General features: G+C 49.1%; 1 protein-coding gene across 4 annotated transcripts in view; it reads right to left on the bottom strand.

Moving 5' to 3' along the window:
• The window catches only part of GALNT15 (polypeptide N-acetylgalactosaminyltransferase 15), a 33,833-nt gene extending 12,530 nt beyond the window's left edge, over positions 1-21,303 (bottom strand). For 3 of the 4 annotated variants that reach the window (XM_064166899.1, XM_064166900.1, XM_064166897.1), the window contains exons 1-6: positions 20,291-21,303; positions 11,792-11,958; positions 10,283-10,487; positions 4,643-4,810; positions 3,444-3,561; positions 322-516 (exon numbers count right to left, since the gene is read on the bottom strand). In XM_064166899.1, the coding sequence (XP_064022969.1) occupies positions 322-516; positions 3,444-3,561; positions 4,643-4,810; positions 10,283-10,487; positions 11,792-11,958; positions 20,291-20,835 (1,398 nt within the window). In that variant the 5' untranslated portion in view covers positions 20,836-21,303. The remainder of the gene's footprint in view (positions 1-321; positions 517-3,443; positions 3,562-4,642; positions 4,811-10,282; positions 10,488-11,791; positions 11,959-20,290) is intronic. The other variant, XM_064166898.1, reaches the window with a different exon arrangement.
• Positions 21,304-21,944: the final 641 nt, after the last annotated feature.

The raw sequence follows: 21,944 nt of genomic DNA on the forward strand, positions 1-21,944 counted from the left end.
GCCTCCTCTTCTGCAGGCTGCACACCCCCAGCTCCCTCAGCCTCTCCTCACAGGGCTGTGCTCCAGGCCCCTCACCAGCTTTGTCGCCCTTCTCTGGACGTTTTCCAGCACTTCAACATCTCTCTTGAACTGAGGAGCCCAGAACCGGACACAGCACTCAAGGTATGGCCTGACCAGTGCTAAGCACAGGGGCAGAATAACCTATCCTCAGCACTGCCCATGTGCTGTGCCTCACACAGAGACCCCCTACCTCTATTCCACCCCTTTCACCCACCTCAACACACACTCCCTCCCTTCAGAAATGACTCCTGGTGTCTTTACCTTGCTGATTAAGAAGGCCACTGTGTCATGCCTGTAGAAGTTCTCCTTAAAAGAGCCCAGCCAGGTCTCTGCTATCCGGATTTTGTTCCTCGTAGTGGCCTCTTCGTAGGGGAGGGCTGGGGGAAGGTGGCTGCGATAGACGTGCCCAACTCGGGAGCAGGGAATGACCTCGACAGAGCCACCGCACAGCCAGGTCTGAAACACAGGTGGAAGCACAAGTAGAGATCACCTTCCTTAGAGTTCCCTTTGCTAAAGAAGGGAAGCTGTCTCAGGAAATCCTAACCTGCACATTGCTGGGAACGCCTTTGTTACAGGCTTCTTCATTCACTGTTCCCCACAGCAAGACTGTCTCCTGGACCATGCACAGCTAGTTATATGGAATCATAGAATCATAGAATCAACCAGGTTGGAAGAGATCTCCAAGATCATCCAGTCCAACCTAGCACCCAGCCCCAGACAATCAACTAGACCATGGCAATAAGTGCCCCATCCAGTCCTCTCCTGAACACCCCCAGGAGACCTCACAGATCATCAAGTCCAACCCTTTACCACAGAGCTCAAGGCCAGACCATGGCACCAAGTGCCACGTCCAATCCTGCCTTGAACAGCCCCAGGGATGGCGACTCCACCACCTCCCTGGGCAGCCCACTCCAATGGCATGTCACACTCTCTCTGTGAAGTACATATGCTTTTGTCATTTCCCATGCACAGATAGAGAAGAAATCCAGGGGGACACCTTTTGTCTGGGACACTGGGAAGATTCTATAGCCTTTGTGTCTGCAGTTTTCATTTCATTTTAGTACCAGTTACTGTGCTAGTTTGAGGCTAATTGGAATATTTGGATACTGGAATGGGCTGCCTGGGGAGGTGGTGGAGTCGCCGTCCCTGGGGCTGTTCAAGGCAGGATTGGACGTGGCACTTGGTGCCATGGTCTGGCCTTGAGCTCTGTGGTAAAGGGTTGGACTTGATGATCTGTGAGGTCTCTTCCAACCTTGGTGATACTGTGATACTGTGATACTGTGATACTGTGATACTGTGATATTTTAATGAGAAAAATAACATTATGGGCTGTGAAAAGGAAAGAATAGTGATGTCTGCTGCACTCACAGGCTTGCTGGGATATATGAAAGCAAGAACACAAACATAGATAAGGCAGAGTGTGTGGGTCTCTGTCTCTCAGAGTCTGTGCTTTCTCCCTGGGCTGCTTCTGTGTAACTAATCCTCCTGCTTCTAACCCCCCCTGGCTGATCCTCCAAACTCACCTTGCATGTAAGGCAAACTCTGGGATAAGGTAGAGGTGTGGGAAGAAGGTGGAAGGGTGGTTGGGAGCCCCTCCTGGGGACTCTGATTTCTGGGAGGGCTGCTGTGTTTCTGTATCACTTTTAACTTGTCTGCTTCTGTACATAGCTGTATGTATGTGCTAGTTTGAAGCCAGCCAGAATATTTTAGTGAGAAGAATTAGATTATAGACTGTGAAGAGGAAACAATGCTGATGTCTACTGCACTCATAGGCTTGCTGAGATGTATAAAAACAAGAACACAAATAAAGATAACAGAGTTGCTCTCTCTGGCTCTGGCTGCATGCACTTCTCTCTCTAACTTGCTGCCTAACTAACCTGTCTGCTTCCTAACCCCCCTGGCCAATTCTCCAAACTCAACTGTAACTTAAAGCTAAGTCTGGGGTAAGGTAGAGGGGTGGAAAGGAGGTGGAAGGGTGGTTGGGAGCCCCTCCTGGGCACTCTGATTTCTGAGAGGGCTGCTGTGTTTCTGTATTACCTTTCCAACTTGCATATTTCTGTCTATAGCTGTAGATATTGTAACTATCTGCTTGTACATTGTGCTAAGCTGTAAGTATAAAGCTTCATTCAATTTCCAGACTGGCTGAGTCTAGTCTGGATGATTTTCTTAAGCGTGGGGGGCAGGTAACACCCAAACCATCACAATATATTTGTAATATACTGTAAATATCTGCTTGGATATTGTGCTAAGCTGTAAATATAAAGCTTCATTCCTTAACTTCCAGCTGTCTGAGTCTAGTCTGGGTGGTTTCATAAGAGTGAGGGGGGGGCAGGTAACTCCCAAACCATCACACTTACCCTTTGTATTCAGCAAAAATCAATGCAAACAATTTAATATAATCAATTTGGTATTAAAACTACAGGTTGGCAAAGAAACGAAGATGTAGGTGCTCCTTTTGGTGCATGCCACATACCAAAAAATGAAAAGATAGCTTTCAGAAGGTGCCAAAACCAGAGACTCAGTCTTCAAGATGATAGTGATATCAGTGAAGCTCCCTTCTGACATAATATTAGGTTGGACTGGATGATCTTGGAGGTCTCTTCCAACCTGGCTGATTCTATGAATTCTATTCCTAACTCACTGCTGCTGCATGTTCATATGTAGTTGTGCTAGTTTGAAGCTAGCTAGAATGTTTTGGTGAGAAGAACTGGATCATAGGATGTGAAAGGAAAACAATGGTGATGTCTGCTCCCCTCAGAGTCTTGCTAAGGAGTTTGGGAAGAAGAAATGAAAACATTAGATAACACTCTCACCATTTTTCACTCACTCTGCCTTGGGCTGCTGGCTGAGCAACATCTTACTCCCTAACCTCACTTTCCATTTGGCCTAACCCACCTTTGCTTCTTAACCTCTTGGCTGAACCTCCTTTCTTCCTTAGGACTGGGGTAAGGTTGAGAGGGGCAGGGGGAAGGTGCAGGGGTGGTTGGGAGCCTTTCCTGGGGACTCAGGTTTCTGGGAGGGGAGTTGTGTTTCTGTATTACCTTTTACCTTGTCTATTTCTGTCTATAACTGTATACACTGTAAATATCTGCTTGTATATTGTGCTAGCTGTAAATAAATAGCTTCATTTATATTCCCAGAGCTGGCTGAGTCTAGTCTGGGTGATTTCTAAAGCGTTGGGGGGCAGGGAACACCCAAACCATCACAGTAGTCCTGACAGACGATGGAGCATGGGGATAGATTCCTGCGAGGAAAGCGATAGCCTCTGTACCCCACTACATTCTGCACTCAACTGCTTTTACAAACTACTCCTTGCCTTTTCACTCAGGTTAGTTAAAATTCCAGTAGTTACCACAGCATGATGTTTAAATGATGGCTCTTACCCTTATAGATAGCTCTAGATTTTCTGCTCCCCACAGGGTCATGTCAGGGTCATAAGCTCCAATGTTTTGGAAGTAATGTCGATCCATGGCCACTACTGCACCAGCTACCACAGGACTCCTATGTAGAGAACAGTTTGGAAAGTGCAGACCTTGAATTTTGGATAGGAAACTATGTGAAAGGGGGAAAATGTCAGCATTTCCATAGAGGGAGTACTACGAGACAGAAGCTTGAATCAATTAATGATCTAATCAAAAGAAAGAACAACTGGAACCTAATTCTAGGATTTGCTTGGGGAAGGCAGCCAAGAGTTGAATTCTCAAATAGGGCTCAGAGCAGTGGGAAATGTTATATGTACATACAAAACAACAGACAGACAGACCACTATTAAGACATCTCTTTTAACTCTGCATAACTAAGCTTTTGCCTTGCACACAAGCCTCCGCCCCTTATCTGACCAGGTGTGCTAGTTTGAGCCTAGCTGGGATGTTCTGGTGAGAAGAATTAGGTGATAGGCTGTGAAAAGGAAACAATGCTGATGGCTACTGCACTCATAGGCTTGCTGAGATGGATAAGAACAAGAACATAAATATAGATAAGGGAGTCGCTCTCTGTCTCTTGGGGCTGAGGAACTTCTCTCTCCCTAACTTGCTGCCTGACTAATCCTTCTGCTTCCTAACCCTGCTGGCTGACCCTCCAAACTGCCTTGAGCATAAGGGCAAAGTCTGGGGTAAGGTAGAGGGGTGGGGAGAAGGTGGAAGGGTGGTTGGGAGCTCCTCCTGGGCACTCAGGTTTCTGGGAGGGCTGCTGTGTTTCTGTATTACCTTTAACTTGTCTATTTCTGTATCTATTGTAACTCTCTGCTTGTCCATTGTGCTAAGCTGTAAATACAAAGCTTCATTCAATTTCCAGATCAGCTGAGTCTAGTCTGGGTGATTTTCTTAAGTGGGGAGGGGGCAGGGAACACCCAAACCATCACATCAGACTGGATGTTAGTTGTGTCAATGTATTTGTCATGTAGTATGACTGCGACCTCTTTACAATGACCACTAAAGGCCAAAGAAGATCAGTGCCAACCCAAAACCTCTGAACTGAGCATACACAAGTAACCACATCTCTCTTCTCTTAGCTGGATGATGAACCAGAACAGACTGTTTTGCTGCTGAGCTGAGTGGAGACAGATTGGCTAATGGACTGTTACCTGATAGGGCTGATGGGAGACTGCCGTACCTTCTCTTCGTGCTCCGGCACCGCTTCCCAGTGGAAGTTTAGTTTCCAATCAAAAATTCCTCGGTGCAAGCCCACAGAGTGATAGTACTGAAAAGTCTTCCAGTCTATGACATCGATGACAGGGGAGACGACACTGTTTCTGCAGAAGATGGTATCATTGAGTTTCAAAGCCAAAGCACTAATACGTTCACTACTTTGTTACAATCATAGAATCATAGAATCATGGAATCAACCAGGTTGGAAGAGACCTCCAAGATCATCCAGTCCAACCTAGCACCCAGCCCTATCCAATCAACCAGACCATGGCACTAAGTGCCTCAGCCAGGCTTTGCTTGAAGACCCCCAGGGACGGTGCCTCCACCACCTCCCTGGGCAGCCCATTCCAATGCCAATCACTCTCTCTGCCAACAACTTCCTCCTAACATCCAGCCTATACCTACCCTGGCACAGCTTGAGACTGTGTCCCCTTGTTCTATTGCTGGTTGCCTGGGAGAAGAGGCCACCCCCCACCTGGCTACAATGCCCCTTCAGGTAGTTGTAGACAGTAATAAGATCACCCCTGAGCCTCCTCTTCTCCAGGCTAAACAGGCCCAGATCCTTCAGCCTCTCCTCATAGGATTTGTGCTCCAGGCCCCTCACCAGCTTTGTCGCCCTTCTCTGGACACATTCCAGCACCTAAACATCCTGCTTGAATTGAGGAGCCCAGAACTGGACACAGCACTCAAGGTGTGGCCTGACCAGTGCTGATCACAGGGGCAGAATAACCTCCCTTGTCCTACTGGCCACACTGTTCCTGATGCAGGCCAGGATGCCATTGGCTTTCTTGGCCACCTGGGCACACTGCTGGCTCACATTCAGCTACTATCTATCAGTACCCCCAGGTCCCTTTCCTCCTGGCTGCTCTCCAGCCACTCAGTCCCCAGCCTGTAGTGCTGCTTGGGGTTGTTGTGGCCAAAGTGCAGAACCCTGCACTTGGCCTTGTTAAATCTCATCCCATTGGCCTCTGCCCACCCATCCAGCCTGTCCAGGTCCCTCTGCAGGGCTCTCCTACCTTCCTTGTTAGCAAACAGTGCCTCTCCTCTTTGGCACTTGCAAGCACAAGCAGTGCTCTAGATGTCTAGTGTCCTTATTTTCCCCGGGAGAAGCTCAGGTGCTCAGTGCATGGGAATACTGAAGGTGCAGTGAGGAGCCCAAAGATGAGTAATTTATTGATTACTTGTGCCTTGAACTGTCACTTAAAGCTGTTCAGAATCTTGATGTGAGTTAAGTCACCAGAATTCTTACAAATCTATCTCACCTGGAGGCCCCAGTCTCTGGTGTTACAGGCTTTGCAAGGATGCAGAGTTTATTGAGTCATAGAATCATAGAATCAGCCAGGCTGGAAGAAACCTCCAAGCTCATCCAGCCCAACCTAGCACCCAGCCCTAGCCAATCATATAGACCATGGCACTAAGTGCTTCAGCCAGGCTTTTCTTCAACACCTCTAGGGAGTGGAGTTCTTCCCAGAGAGTGATTTGCCATTGGAATGGGCACTGGTATTGTGATGCAGCTTCTGCTCAAGAAAAAGGAGCAGATACAGGTAATTTACAGCTGGCTTGGCTGGAACAAATGACTGACTGAAGAATTCCTACTCTTAGTTTTATAGTGGAGTCACCTCCCCTGGAAGTATTCAAGAAGAGCCTGGATGAGGCACTTAGTGCCATGGTCTAGTTGACTGGCTAAGGCTGGGTGCTAGGTTGGACTGGCTGATCTTGGAGGTCTCTTCCAACCTGGTTGATTTTATGTTTCTAATCTTAATCAAGCAGTGCTTTGTCTATCTTTTGGTATGAATGCCTTTTACATAAAAAGATCTGTTTCCTGCATATTCAGTAATGGTTTGATGCTTGTGTGAGTCTGAATGCAAATCCACAGCAGAAGGTAATTGAAAGTTGGGAGCTGTTCCTAGCTGTACTTTTTTTCTGGTCTGGACTGGATAATTGGCAGACAGTCAGCAGCTTCTCAGCACTCTGAAGCAAAACACACACTGGCAAACTGCAAAACAGGAAACTCAAATACAACTAGCAGCAAGGCTTTGAACCACTTCACTCCTTGGTCAGCATCTGAAATGCTTGGAACCCACATGAACTACAAAAGGTCACCACTCCATGAACAAGAGCAACCCAAACAAGAACAATTAGGCTTGGGCTTGCTCAACCAAATACAATTGAGAATGCAATGTCTTCCCATGACCCTTTACAGTCACCATGGACATGATGTTCCTTTCTACTTTTAGAACAAGTAACATGAGGAGAGGAAGATTTAATTAACACATCTGGTTTGAAATTTTAGACTGCTTTTTGAAAGTGCTTTTCACTGAGTTGTACTTTCTGTTGCTGGGAAGGGAACAGATTCTAATCACTTTAAATGAGGAGCAACCCAAAAAAAGAATAGCTAGGAAATCCAGGCAGCCCAAGTTCTCTGTCTCTGCACGTAGTCACAACTCCAGTAACTCAGAACCCAAGCTGGCCCACGCTGCATTTGCACTGACAGCATCCTGCTAATTGGCTTAAGGAAAAGATTCATGCAAATGTATTAAGAAGAGTGTGTCCAGCAGATCAAAGGAGGTTCTCCTTTCCCTCCTCTCTGCCCTGCTGAGACCTCATCTTGAATGCTGTGTTCAGTTTTGGGCTCCCCAGTTGAAGAGGGACAGGGATCTGCTGGAGTGGGTCCAGTGGAGGGCTATGAGGATGATTAGGGGACAGGAGGGCATGGCTGATGAGGAGAGGATGAGGGATCTGGGGCTGCTTAGTTTGGGGAAGAGAAGACTGAGAGGGGACTTGATAAATGTTTATAAGTATCTGAAGGCTGCCAGGAGCAGGGGGACAGGCTCTGCTCACTGCTCCCTGGGACAGGATAAAGAGCAATGGGTGTAAGTTGCAGCAAAAGAGATTCCACCTCAACACAAGGGGGAACTTCTTTACTGTAAGGGTCACAGAGCACTGGCACAGGCTTCCCAGAGAGGTTGTGGAGTCTCCTTCTCTGGAGCCTTCCAAGGCCTGCCTGGCTGTGTTCCTCTGTGATCTGTGTTAGATAGCATTGTCCTGCTCTGGCAGGGGGGTTGGACTTGATGATCTCCTTGGGTCCCTTCCAACCCCTAACATCCTGTGAGCCTATGAATATTTCCCTACCTGTAAAATTGGGATAATGTGTCCCATATTTGTCCTGCCTGTCATTACTACAGGCTTCTAAGAGCTGGGAGTATCTCCCTCATGGTGTGTATGTTCAACGCACGGTGAGGTCAGTTTGGGCAAGAACCTTTTGGTCTCTAAGGCAGGTCACAACAACAGTGGTGGATCTGATCAGGATTCTAGAAAATGAGGCTTAATCACATTTTTCAAAGTTAAAATCTCTCTCTAGCTACATTAAGCTACGTTAAGCTTCCTGCAAATGTTTGAGCTTTGAAAAGGCTGTGTTGTGCCTTGCCAGCAAACAAGTCACTCACTCTAGGTGATTAAATGCTTTCCTGTCCTGTCTCTCCAGCTCAAGTGCATGAGTTGCAGCTTGAGTGGTGCATTATGAAGAGGAAAGATGGCTATTTCACCAGCAACTCTGAGCTTTCCTCATCTGGGTGTTCTCAGTGAGTCCACATGATTGAGTTTAACAGCTCCTCAAGTGCTAAATGAAGCCAAGTTGATGATGCTAATCTCCATAGTGATCTCTGTGCAAGTACTACAGGCAGTTTATACAAAGCCATGAATTAACTCCCTTATCAAGTCAGTGTTATTACCATCATTCTCCAGCTGCAGTAAGAGGGACAGTGAGGGAAGGTGACTGCCAGATGCCTTGGAACTATCTTCCCTGTGCACTGGAGAATAGCACAGGCTCTCCAAACCAGCAGGGTCAGACACACTTGACTGATGCAGAAAGGGATGGCTTAGCCCATAGTATTATCTAAACACTCTTCCACCTCTGCTTCATTAATCCAATTAGCCATTAGCTAATTCAGCATTAAATTCTGTGCTCCTGGAAGAATGAATAAGCACATGGGCCCTACAGAATCACAGAATCAGTCAGGGTTGGAAGGGACCACAAAGATCATCTAATTCCATCTAGTTCCAACCCCTCTGCCATGGGCAGGGACACCCTACCCTAGAGCAGGCTGCCCACAGCCTCAGCCAGCCTGGCCTTAAACACCTCCAGCCATGGGGCCTCAACCACCTCCCTGGGCAACCCATTCCAGCCTCTCACCACTCTCCTGCTCAACAACTTCCTCCTCACCTCCAGCCTGACTCTCGCCACCTCCAACTTTGCTCCATTCCCCCCAGTCCTGTCACTCCCTGAGAGACTAAAAAGTCCCTCCCCAGCTTTTTTTTGTAGCCCCCTTCAGATCCTAGAAGGCCACGAGAAGGTCACCTGGGAGCCTCCTCTTCTCCACACTGAACAGCCCCAACTCTTTCAGTCTGTCCTCACAGCAGAGCTGCTGCAGCCTCTGAGCACCCTTGTGGCCCTTCTCTGGACACACTCCAGCATCTCCACATCCCTCTTGTAAAGGGGGCTCCAGAACTGGATGCAGTACTCCAGGTGGGGTCTCAGCAGAGCAGAATGGAGAGGGAGAATCACCTCCCTGTCCCTGCTGGCCACACTTCTCCTGCTGCAGCCCAGGCTCTGCTTGGCTTTCTGGGCTGCAAGTGCACACTGCTGGCTCATGTTGAGCTTCTCATTCACCAGCACCCCTCAGGTCCCTTTCCTCAGTGCTGCTCTCCAGCCACTCACTGTCCAGCCTGGATTTGTGCTTGGCATTGCCTCGACCCAGATGCAGGACACTGCACTTGGTCTTGTTGAACCTCATGAGGTTGGCTTGTGCCCACCTCTGCAGCCTGTCCAGGTCCCTCTGGATGGATCCCTGCCCTCCAGCCTGGCTGCTGCACCACACAGCTTGGTGTCAGCAGCAAACTTGCTGAGGCTGCACTCAATGCCTCTGTCCATGGCACCCAAAAAGATGTTGAACAAGACTGATTCCAGGATTGATCCCTGAGGGACTCCACTTGTCACTGGCCTCCACTTGGACAAGGAGCCATTGACAGCCACTCTTTGGGTGCAGCCATCAAGCCAGTCCTTTAACCATCTCGTGGTCCACCCATCAAGCCCATGTGTCACCAGCTTGGAGACCAGGATGTGGCATGGGACAGTGTCAAAGGCTTTGCTCAGGTCCAGGTAAATGACATCAGTTGCTCACCCCTCATCTATGAAGGTTGTGAACTGTCTATAGAAGGCCACCAGGTTTGTCAGGCAGGATTTGCCCTTGGTGCAGCATTGCTGCTTGTACCAAATCACCGCTTCACTATTCTCCTGTCTCAGTAGTGCCTCCAGGGGCATCTGCTCCAATCCTTTTGATTTGGACCTCCATGAAGCCTTTCTATATCTCTGACTGGATACAAACTCTGACAGTTCACCAACGATGGGTGTGAAGTGAGGGCCACCAGCTGTGTGACCTGTCCTGCTTCCCACGTATCAGCACCACAGGAGGTGATAAGGTAGAAAATTAACAAGGAACACCCAAATTTCCCCAAGTACAACTCTTTCAGCAGAAATTAGCTTATGCAGGGAGCACGGAGGTCACAGAGACACTTACCGGTTGATGGACAGCCTGGCCAGGAGGGGCTCCAGCCAGCCCTTCTGGCACTCACAGTGTGAGTCCATGAAGACAAGCACGTCCCCCGATGCCCGTGCGGCTCCTAGCATCCGCCCTCGGATGACTCCAAGCCTCTTGTTGCTCCGGATGAGCTTCACACCATCCAGCTTAGAGACATACTCGCTCAGCGCTGACTTCAGAGGCCCTGCCATAGAACCATAGAATCAACCAGCTTGGAAGAGACCTCCAAGAGCATCCAGGCCAACCTAGCACCCAGCCCTATCCAATCAATCAGACCATGGCACTAAGTGCCTCATCCAGGCTTTGCTTCAACACCTCCAGGGACAGTGACTCCACCACCTCCCTGGGCAGCCCATTCCAATGCCAATCACTCTCTCTGACAATAACTTCCTAACAACATCCAGCCTAGACCTCCCCCAGCACAACTTGAGAGACTGTGTCCCCTTGTTCTGTTGCTGGTTGCCTGGCAGAAGAGACCAACTCCACCTGGCTACAGCCGTCCTTCAGGTAGTTGTAGACAGCAATAAGCTCTGCCCTGAGCCTCCTCTTCTGCAGGCTGCACACCCCCAGCTCCCTCAGCCTCTCCTCATAGGGTTTGTGCTCCAGGCCCCTCACCAGCTTCATTGCCCTCTTCTGGACACCTTCCAGCACCTCAACATCTCTCTTGAATTGAGGAGCCCAGAACTGGACACAGCACTCAAGGTGTGGCCTGACCAGTGCTGAGTTCAGGGACAGAATAACCTCCCTTGTCCTGCTGGCCACACTGTTCCTGATGCAGGCCAGGATGCCACTGGCTCTCTTGGCCACCTGGGCACACTGCTGCCTCATCTTCAGCTACTCACCACCATGGAAATGTTTCTGCCTTGATTCCAGCTTACAGAAAAGCAACAGACAGTAGGATATGCTGCTTCTTGCTGGTAAAATGGTTTTGGGGGCCGTTTGTTTCACATGGTCAAGCAGCTTAATGTCAAAGAGAAGTAGAGGCTAATAGAAACTGAGATCCCTGTGGGAAACTTGAAAGCCTCCTCTCCCATTTTCACAAAGGGTGGATGCTCTTATCGTGTCATAAAAGGTGCACCACAGAGTGAGACCCTGGAACTATTTGGCTTTCTCAAGCACTTTGGATTACTTCAGCAATGTGGAGTTTTCCACTCGATGCTCCAGCCAAAGCCTAAGTCTGGAAATTATTACAGCAGCTCTGGTGCAGTGGGGAAGGTAAGATTTGCATGCTGTGATCTTACTTGAAAGTAAGAAACCTCACAGTGATTGGAAACAAAGCGGGGAAAAAGAAACATATTTCAAAGCTGAAAGGTTAAGCTGAATGCTAGGGATGGAGGAGTGGAATCTGGCAGGCAGCTCAGGGCTGTGCTTAGCTCTCTCTGAGGGTCCTCTTTGCCTTTCACTCTCCTCATGCACTTGTGACAGGAGGTCAGTTTCTTCCCCAAAGCTTTTGAAAGAGCAGATCCCATACAGAGAAGTGAGAGGTACCTTGCTGGCTGAGGTCATCGACTAGGATGATATCCTTGAGGGAAGCCTTTGGGGCTGTGTCCATGATGCTGTGAACAGTTCTCAGCAGAGTAGACCGGGCTTCATCATGGAAACAGATGATGACACTAGCAGTAGGCAGATTGGAGTCATGCTCTTGCTGTAGGCACCTGCATGGGATCAAATGAGGGATGCACTGGAAAAAATGTTACAGCTGACTATTTTTTTCTCAGAGCAAAGGCATAAACTGCACCTAAAACCTTCAGGGATGGAAAGCAGCTCAAGATCTCAGTTGACTTCTAACAAAGAAAAGGATCAAGGTGTCCAAGACTGGAAAACAAAGTGAAAAGATGAGGGTGACATTAGAAAAATTAAAACACAAAAAGAGGAAAGATTTTGCTGTTTTTTCTGGGCTATTTTTTTCTGCTCTGCCTGCCTTAAAACACAGAACTCAAACAGAAATGGTCCAGAAGGCAAAGTATGCCTGAAAAGTCAATTAAACAAAGCAGAGGGGAGTATAAAGCTGGTCAGTCAGCCTCCACAAATTTCCACCTTTTTTTTTTTTCCAGTAACAGATGAAACTGCAATGTAGGACCTTGACTTGCTAGAGGGCAGGGATCCATCCAGAGGGAGCTGGACAGGCTGCAGAGGTGTGCCCAGGCCAACCTCATGACATTCAACAAGGCCAAGTGCAAGGTCCTGTTGCTGGATCGGTGCAATCCCAGGCACAGCTCCAGGCTGGGTGGGGAATGGCTGAGAGCAGCCCTGAGGAAAAGGCCCTGGGGGTCTGGGGTGATGAAAAGCTCAGCATGAGCCTGCAGTGTGAGTGCAGCCCAGAGAGCAACCCTGTGCTGGGCTGCAGCAAGAGCAGTGTGGGCAGCAGGGCAAGGGAGGGGATTCTGCCCCTTGGCTCTGCTCTCCTCACACCCCACCTGGAGTCCTGTGTGCAGTTCTGGAGTCCCCAGTGCAAGAAGGACATGGAAGTGTTGGAGCCAGTCCAGAGGAGTGCCACAAGGATGCTCAGAGGGCTGCAGCAGCTCTGCTATGAGAACAGGCTACAAGAGCTGGGGCTCTGCAGTCTGGAGAAGAGAAGGCTTTGAGGAGACCTTATAGTGGCCTTCCAGTATCTGAAAGGACCTACAGGAGAGGTGGGGAGGGACTATTGACAAGGTCTTGTAACGACAGGACAAGGAGTAATGGATTTAAACTGGCAGAGGGGAGATTCAAAGTAGATGTTAGGAAGAAGTTCTTTGCAGTGAGGGTGGTGAGACACTGGCACAGGTTGCCCAGGGAGGCTGTGGCTGCTCCCTCCCTGGAGGTGTTCAAAGCCAGGTTGGATGAGGCCTTGAGTGACCTGTTCTAGTGGGAGGTGTCCCTGCCTATGGCAGAGGGGTTGGAGCATATGATCCTTGAGGTCCCTTCCAACCCAAAGCATTCTATAAGTAAAATAACACATCTACACCACAAATGAGTATCCATTGACTGCCTGACCAGGGTCCTAGTGAATGAAGCCAACACTTCAGCTCTGTACAGGAAAGATATGGATCCTTACATGGCCAATGGAAACAAACAGAGATACAGTGAAGAAAGTAAATGTATTTCCCCTGTAAAGTGTGTGCAGATTTCTTTTTCTAATGAAAACAAATCACTGAAGAATGAGGCTCCCTGCTGGGCAGACTCTATGCTGTCATCTACCACCTACTTTACAACTCTGGGTGCTGACAAAATTTGCTGCAAGACACCTGACTGCATGGGTCACTCCATGGTGTCCCTAGAGATGCTCCAGAGTGCCAGCTGGGGCCCTCAGTTCCTCAGTTTTCCATTGGGCCAAGATTTCACCCATGGCACTGAAACAACTTCCATCAGAACGACCATTAATTAGATGTTGCTTTGACAACTCCAGCATTTAAGAATGAAAACCACTTCCTATTCATGCTCTCAGAAACTGCACACCCCCTCCTCAAACAAAGGACACTTCGTAAAGCATCTACAAATCACACTGACAGCATAAAGTGTTTTCTGGTGCACCAGTCTTGGTTCAGAGATACAGCACAGACTATAGTGGCATGAAGATGCACAGTACCCAGAAAAGGCCTTCTGAAGCTCACTGTAGAGATGCAAAGACCATGCTTATACAGATCATAGAATCATAGAATGAATCAGGTTGGAAGAGACCTCCAACATCATCCAGTCCAACCTAGCACCCAGCCATAGACAATCAACCAGACCATGGCACTAAGTGCCTCAGCCAGAGTTGGCTTCAACACCTCCAGAGACAGTGACTCCTCCACCTCCCTGGGCAGATCTGCTCTGGTTACTTTAGAAAGCACATATGAAAATCTTTTCATTTCCTGAGCAGCAGTTACTCACTGTGTTGACTCCTATAATCTCTAGCAACAAGAGCTTCTTAAGGAACTGCATAAACAGCTGAATGTGGCCCATTGTTATTTCACTGTTTGTATTGCCAAGCAAATCACCACACAGATTTTACAGTTGTTGCTAAACAATTAGCTACTCTGCAGAGGCTGATGTAAGGGGTGTAATTTAATCACAGAATCATAGAATCAACCAGCTTGGAAGAGACCTCCAAGAGCATCCAGGCCAACCCAGCCCTAGCCAATCAACCAGACTAAGTGCCTCAGCCAGTCTCCTCTTGAACGCCTGCCAGGGAAGGTGACTCCACCACCTCCCTGGGCAGCCCATTCCAATGCCAATCACTCTCTCTGACAACAACTTCTACTAACATCCAGCCTAGACCTCCCCTGGCACAGCTTCAGACTGTGTCCCCTTGTTCTGTTGCTGAGTGCCTGGCAGAAGAGACCAACCCCACCTGGCTACAGCCTCCCTTCAGGTAGTTGCAGACAGCAATGAGCTCTGCCCTGAGCCTCCTCTTCTGCAGGCTGCACACCCCCAGCTCCCTCAGCCTCTCCTCACAGGGCTGTGCTCCAGGCCCCTCACCAGCTTTGTCGCCCTCTTGTGGACACCTTCCAGCACCTCAACATCTCTCTTGAATTGAGGAGCCCAGAACTGGACACAGCACTCAAGGTCTGGCCTGACCAGTGCTGAGTACAGGGGAAGAATAACCTCCTTTGTCCTTCTGGCCACACTGCTCCTGATGCAGGCCAGGATGCCATTGGCTTTCTTGGCCACCTGGGCACACTGCTGGCTCATCTTCAGCTACTATCTACCAGTACCTCTGGGTCCCTCTCTGCCTGGCTGCTCTCCAGCCACTCTGTCCCCTGCCTGTAGTGCTGCTTGGGGTTCTTGTGGCCTAAGTGTAGAATTCTGCACTCAGTTTTGTTGAATCTGATCCCATTGTCCTCTGCCCACCCACCCAGCCTGTCAAGGTCCCTCTGCAGGGCTCTGCTACCCTTCTATGCTTATTGCCATTTTACTTAGTGCTTCCACTTGCATATTGAGCCCCTATGATGCTAGACACTATCCAGGCTGAAAACTACTTATCTTTTAAGAGAATCCATAATCTGAACAATTCAATAGCAAATGCAAATGAATGAATACTCTAGGCACACTTCTGAGAACATACACTTACAACAAGCCCAATTATAATTCATTATAGTTAACAGTATTTCCCATTCATATATTTTGGTAGAGAGAGGCAAAATTTCTTGATTATTTTGACACTATAATGCATTGATGGTGTCTTTGGTTTACTTCTTTTTTTTTTCTTTGCAATTAACAATGCTATTATTCCCCAATTTCATGTGGGATAATTGTTTCCATTGTCAGCAGGATGGAGAAAAGGATAGTCTCAGGACTGGGCAGTGTTTGTGCCTTCAGGCAGAAGAATCGAGAGGCATTTAAGGAAAGTGAGGACCTGATGCAGGTTATTCTTCCCCTGTACTCAGCACTGCTCAGGCCACACCTTGAGTGCTGTGTCCAGTTCTGGGCTCCTCAATTCAAGACAGATGATGAGATACTGGAATATGTCCAGAGAAGGCCAACAAAGCTGGTGAGGGGCCTGGAACACAAACCCTATGAGGAGAGGCTGAGGGAGCTGGGGGTGTGCAGCCTGCAGAAGAGGAGGCTCAGGGCAGAGCTCATTGCTGTCTGCAACTGCCTGAAGAGAGGTTGTAGCCAGGTGGGGGTTGGTCTCTTCTGCCAGGCAACCAGCAACAGAACAAGGGGACACAGTCTCAAGTTGTGCTGGGGGAGGTCTAGGCTGGATGTTAGGAGGAAGTTGTTGGCAGAGAGAGTGATTGGCATTGGAATGGGCTGCCCAGGGAGGTGGTGGAGTCACTGTCCCTGGAGGTGTTGAAGCCAAGCCTGGATGAGGCACTTAGTGCCATGGTCTGGTTGATTGTCTAGGGCTGGGTGCTAGGTTGGACTGGATGACCTTGGAGGTCTCTTCCAAGCTGGTTGATTCTGTGGTTCTATGATTTTACCATCATGGAGCTTCCACCCAGCAACACTGAGCGCAGCTACAAGCAATTGCATTTTGCACTATAATACTACATTGCCTTGTTGCTAGTACTGTGGTTAGAGTAAGAAAATAAGGCTGTTGTGGAATTTTAATTGGAAAAGCACTGAAAATAACTGTTCTTGAATACATAACCTAGGTGGTGAGTGTTCAGTTGCCATGGAGATTGGCAAAGACTTGCAGTGCAGATATCTAATCCCCAGGAAGACTCTAAAGGGTACTGTTACACAGAAACACCTTCCCTGCAATTGGGAGCAATTTCCTAGATTATTCACCATAAATTGGCATTTCAAAGAGACAGGGCTGTGACTGATATGAGACATAGCAATTTCATCCAATTTGTGGAAAATAAGGAGTTGTCAGATGCAGCAATGAGAACAGCAGAACAATTCTGACACAGCAAAGGCACTGTCAGTGGGGACTCCCACTCACCTTCAGGAACATGTCACGTCAAGATTCAGCTCCCAACCACACTGAAGTGGAAGAGATGCTTTTGTAATGAAACTTAAAACCTTTCCAGATACACTGTGAGTTTCTGTTTGGCTGGATACCTTTGCCATCTGTGACATCTGTGAGCCTTCCCTTTCTCACAGCAGGTTCACAATCACTCCTCCAACCTTTTGATTTCTAATGGGTTTATCTTTAGCTATTTCTGAGTCTTGATGGGGAAGGTGGTGGAGTTGCCATCCCTGGAGGTGCTCAAGAAGTGTGGAGACATGGCACTCGGGGACATGGTTTAACAGCCATGGTGATGTTGGATTGATGGTTGGACTTGATGATCTTAGAGGTCTTTTCCAACCAAAACAATTCTATGATTCTATAATTCAGGCCCACAAGAGAAGCACATATTTTTTCAGCAAGCAGAACGCCCATCCTAGAAATCACAATGGCAAGTGTGATTCAGGTCCACTGTCACATGTCTGCTGTCACAGGTCCACCATCCACACAGGAGGGTGTCAGTGGTGGCTGGACCAACCAATAGCAGCAGGAAACATTCTGAGGGCTGAAGGTACCTGAGAGGATGAGCTTTGATGCAGGAGAACAACTTTCTACTACAACTGAACAAGTTACAAGGCCTTTTCACCCAGAAACTCCATGTCAAAACGAGTACTGAATGTAAATCTGTCAGGGTACAGTGTGAGTGCTGGAAGAGACCAATTTATGCATCTACTTTCTGAAAAGCAGCATAAAACATTCACCTGCTGTGGGCTATGTTAGCAGCTGAGGTTGGATAAGAGAGGTCTAGAAGTGCCATTTCCAAGTAAGGAAGTTGGAACCCATATTATCCAGGCACAACACAGCACATAAGCTCTGCTTTATGTAGTTTACTAACCCCTAACTGTAGTTACATAGTTCTGCAGTTAACTGTAGCTCTCCAGCTCTAATGCAAAGCACAACAGACCTCTTCATGTGATTTTCTAATGAGCAGCAAGTAAGTATAACTTATGGCATTTACTTTACACCCTGGTTTAAGAGTAAACATGAAGTATGCAAGCGTGAAGTTTGGCAAGCCTTATGTTACAGCACCTGGAAGTGTTCCACAATTAATAGACATGGTTTCAGGTGTGAAGAATTTTCCATCTAGTTTGAAGTGAAATTGGAGAGGCTGAGTTCATGGGGCTAACTCACTGAAATGCCTCTGCCTGGCTGGGCTCTCTCTAACTAAATAATAATAGACGTTACTAGGCACAAGGTGATTCAAACAGAGAACAGTAATAGACTGATTTAGTACTGCTTCTTCCCTACTTCACACTGCTGATAGAACTGCATTGATACAGGCTTGAGTGAGGTCCATGGAGTAAATTATGCCTTAAAAATATCACTGTGGTTTGTGTCTTCACAGTATCACCAAGGTTGGAAGAGACCTCATAGATCATCAAGTCCAACCCTTTACCACAGAGCTCAAGGCCAGACCATGGCACCAAGTGCCACGTCCAATCCTGCCTTGAACAGCTCCAGGGACGGCGACTCCACCACCTCCCCGGGCAGCCCATTCCAGTGTCCAATGACTCTCTCAGGGAAGAACTTTCTCCTCACCTCCAGCCTAAATTTCCCCTGGCACAGCCTGAGGCTGTGTCCTCTTGTTCTGGTGCTGGCCACCTGAGAGAAGAGAGCAACCTCCTCCTGGCCACGACCTCCCCTCAGGTAGTTGTAGACAGCAATAAGGTCTGCCCTGAGCCTCCTCTTCTCCAGGCTAACCAATCCCAGCTCCCTCAGCCTCTCCTCGTAGGGCTGTGCTCGAGGCCTCTCCCCAGCCTCATCACCCTTCTCTGGACACGCTCAAGCATCTCAATGTCCCTTCTAAACTGGGGGGCCCAGAACTGAACACAGCACTCAAGGTGTGGTCTAACCAGTGCAGAGGACAGGGGCAGAATGACCTCCCTGCTCCTGCTGGCCACACCATTCCTGATGCAGGCCAGGATGCCACTGGCTCTCTTGGCCACCTGGGCACACTGCTGGCTCATGTTCAGGTCGGTATCAATCAGCACCCCCAGATCCCTCTCTGTCTGGCTGCTCTCCAGCCACTCCGACCCCAGCCTGTATCTCTGCATGGGGTTATTGTGCCATAAATGACAGGACTGGCTTAGAGGTAGACCTCTGCTGCAGGTTTATGATCTGGATTTAGATCTGAGCAGCTGTTCAGATCTGTGGTTTCCGTCTGGGCTGTGGCATTGACTGCAACTAGTCAGTGAGGAAAACTCATCCATAAGCTTTGAGACCATGGCTTAAATCTTACCACGATTAGTATTAACTAAACCTGCTATTTGTTGAATGGCCCTTCAGGTGCCTGAGTAACACTGAGGCTTGGCTCATGTCACAGGTGGTAAACCAGGGTCACCATTCCTCCTTTGAACATGACAGAGCTCAAAGAGTTGCCAGTGAAACATGGTGAAAAATAACAGAAATAATACCAGCATTTCATTGCTCAGTGGAATTATGCAAATGAACACTGAACCGAGTAAGCAGGTGGGGAAAGAATTAAGTTTCACTTCTCTTTCTTAATACTGCCCTCTTAAATTCAAGCCACCATCTGTCTTTAAATATGTGCAAACAACTACTAGAAAACATATTATATACTTCCTTTGTCGTGTTTCAAATGTCTCCTGGCACACATCCCCACCATGTCCTAGAGGAAAGCTACAACGGCTTTCATTGCAGGAGGCAAAGAAAACAATGGTACCCACACACATCCCTTTGTGTCCCCTCCAGGCAGAGGAGTGCAAAGATGCAAAGATCCCTTCAGTTGCTTTTTGAGACCTGCGATGAACTGCCCTTGAAAGGTCGCTGGAATAATTGCCACGTCTCCAGGTTTCAAATGCAAGGCGTGAGGCGTCGAAGGCAGCAGTTGTTCAATCTGGCCCCAGCAGACGGACAAGCCCGGGGAGCGCGGGGCACGGGGAGCACGCCACGGCCGCTGCCCGGCACCTGCTGCAGCGGAGGGCGCCCTGCTCACGGCGGCCAGCAGAGGGCGCTGCCACCCTGGTGCCGCGTTGCTGTGGGGCAGGCCCGCGGTGGGCTCGCCCGTGCCCGCCGCCTTGTCCCTGTTCGGTGCCAGTTGCCCGGTGCCAGTTGCCCGGTGGCCGTGGGAGGCGGGTGGGTGGGACACGGGAGTGTGGGAGGTGCAAATAACAGCGTACCTTAGTCGTCACCTGGGGTGCGCTGCGCTCGTTCCTCTCCCCTTTCTCCCCAGGGAAGCTGTAGCTGCCTGTGCCACCCGTGCCACCCGCCCTCTCCACTGCCAGTGGAGCCCTGGGCGCTAGGAACGCCGCCGGTGCGTCCCGCAGCCTCTGTGGGCTCGCACAGCACCTGCCGCGGGGTCGAGGTGCGCAGGGACTGTAGCCCAGGGCAGGGGCCGGACTGCCGCGGGCTGCGGGGCGGCTGGAGGGGAGCTAGGAGCGTGCCTAGGGAACGGGTGCGTGTTCCTCACGCAGTGCCGGGGGGAATGGTATCCCGAAGCGGAGGAGAGGGTCTGGTAGTAAAGACGTGGGGCTTAGGTTCGTGGGGGGCAGCGGCGGGGAAAGAGCCAGGTTTTCTCGCGTAGAGTAAACGGCCGTTCTACTTACAACGGGTGTCGTACCTCGGGCAGCTCCCTGCGCAGGGGGAGCCGCTCGCTGAGCGCCTCGTTAAAGCCGTGGGTCTCCAGGCCGAGCGGTCGCTCCCCCGCAGCAGCCCCTTCCCCACCCTGCATAGGAAGGGGCAGGAGCGGGGACTCCGGGTCGCCCTCTGCCCTCGCCCCCGGCCGCCTGCTCTGCTGCTTCACCACGCGGTAGCCCTTCCTGGCCTTGCTGTGGTTCCTCTTGCCGGTGGGCGACACGACGGCCACGATCAACTCATCCTCCCGCAGGGAGATGAAAGGTGATAGCCCATCCAAAGGGTAGTACTGCTGGTTCTCCTCCTGGGTCTCCAGCATTTCCCGAGTCTCCGCCAAGTCCATCTGATTCCCTTCCCGGAGGCTGAACTCCACAGGCTGGAAATTCCCTTCCTTGCTCTGGTTGCTGGGTGGGGGGTTCAGCGTTGTAACCATCAGCAGCAAAAAGCCCAGCATCAGCAGCAGCAGGAGAAACTGCAGCTTACGTGATCCATATCTGCACTTCTTCCTCAAGAACATGCTGTTGGTGACAAAATGATACAGATGGTCATGTTAAATATCACTTGGATCTTCCTCAGACTCCAGTCCTCACTTGCAGCAAAGCCCTCTTTGCCAAGAGAATTTTTTTTGCTCCACTCACATTTCACTGATGCCGTTTCATGCTTTCCTGGCTATTTACAGGCAAAATACAACATTCCTATTAGTGTTACACTTACTGTAGTAAAATGCAGCATGGATCCAGAGAAATAAAGTAGATCCTTTATTATACAGAGTCCCAGTTTAGTTAGGTAGGTGCATGTTTAGCTGATTAAAAAAAAAAAAAAGGTGGTTTTTTTTTCCCCCTTTCCTTTGTAAATTCTAAGTAAAATGAAGTTCCATTTCTTATAGTTTCCTTCCAGAGCAGACTCTGCTTCTTCAGAGCTTCCAATTGCTGCCCGGACTGAAGCGCTTTATCTCTGAGAGCAGCTCTGACAGCTCTCCCCCGTTCAGAGGCTGGAAGTTAGCTGTGATCAACAGATGAGAACTAGTCGGGCTCTGACTTTGTTTCACACATAGCCGCGGCGCTCAGTCAGGAAGCACTTTGCCAGACATAATACAGAGCAATGCGTGCGCCTTTCTTTCCCCTTGGTCCTAATGCCCTCGCTGTTCTTGTCCTATCAAATCAGAACGTTGCAAAAGCTGCAACGTGAAATTTAAGAAGCAAAACAGTGTTGTAGAGAGACGAAATCGAGGCACACCACCTGTGAACAGCCATGTGAAAGCTAAATGCTCAAAGCAAGGAGCAAGAGTTTTATCGAGCGGATGGAAGATGAAGCGCACAAGATTTGTTTAAGGCTAGATTTATTCACATGGTAATGTGCTAGCTGGAGCATATGAGTGTATTTCATATTCAATAAATATTTACAGCCCTAGGGATTTTTAACACCGACAGAAGGATGCCAAAATTTTCACCTGGCAGGCTGAAGTTGTCTCCTCATCCATAAATTTCGTGCTGCAGGGCAAAGCAGCGCTTCGAGTTTTCCTGAGTCCAGAAATAACATGTAGAGAGCCTGGGCTGCAACACCAGCTGCTGACACTGAACTAAAACAACGACCTCTGTGATTACAGCAGGAGTTAGTCCCTGAGGT

This window comes from Pogoniulus pusillus, chromosome 28 (assembly GCF_015220805.1).
Source record: "Pogoniulus pusillus isolate bPogPus1 chromosome 28, bPogPus1.pri, whole genome shotgun sequence".
Lineage (NCBI taxonomy): Eukaryota > Metazoa > Chordata > Aves > Piciformes > Lybiidae > Pogoniulus > Pogoniulus pusillus.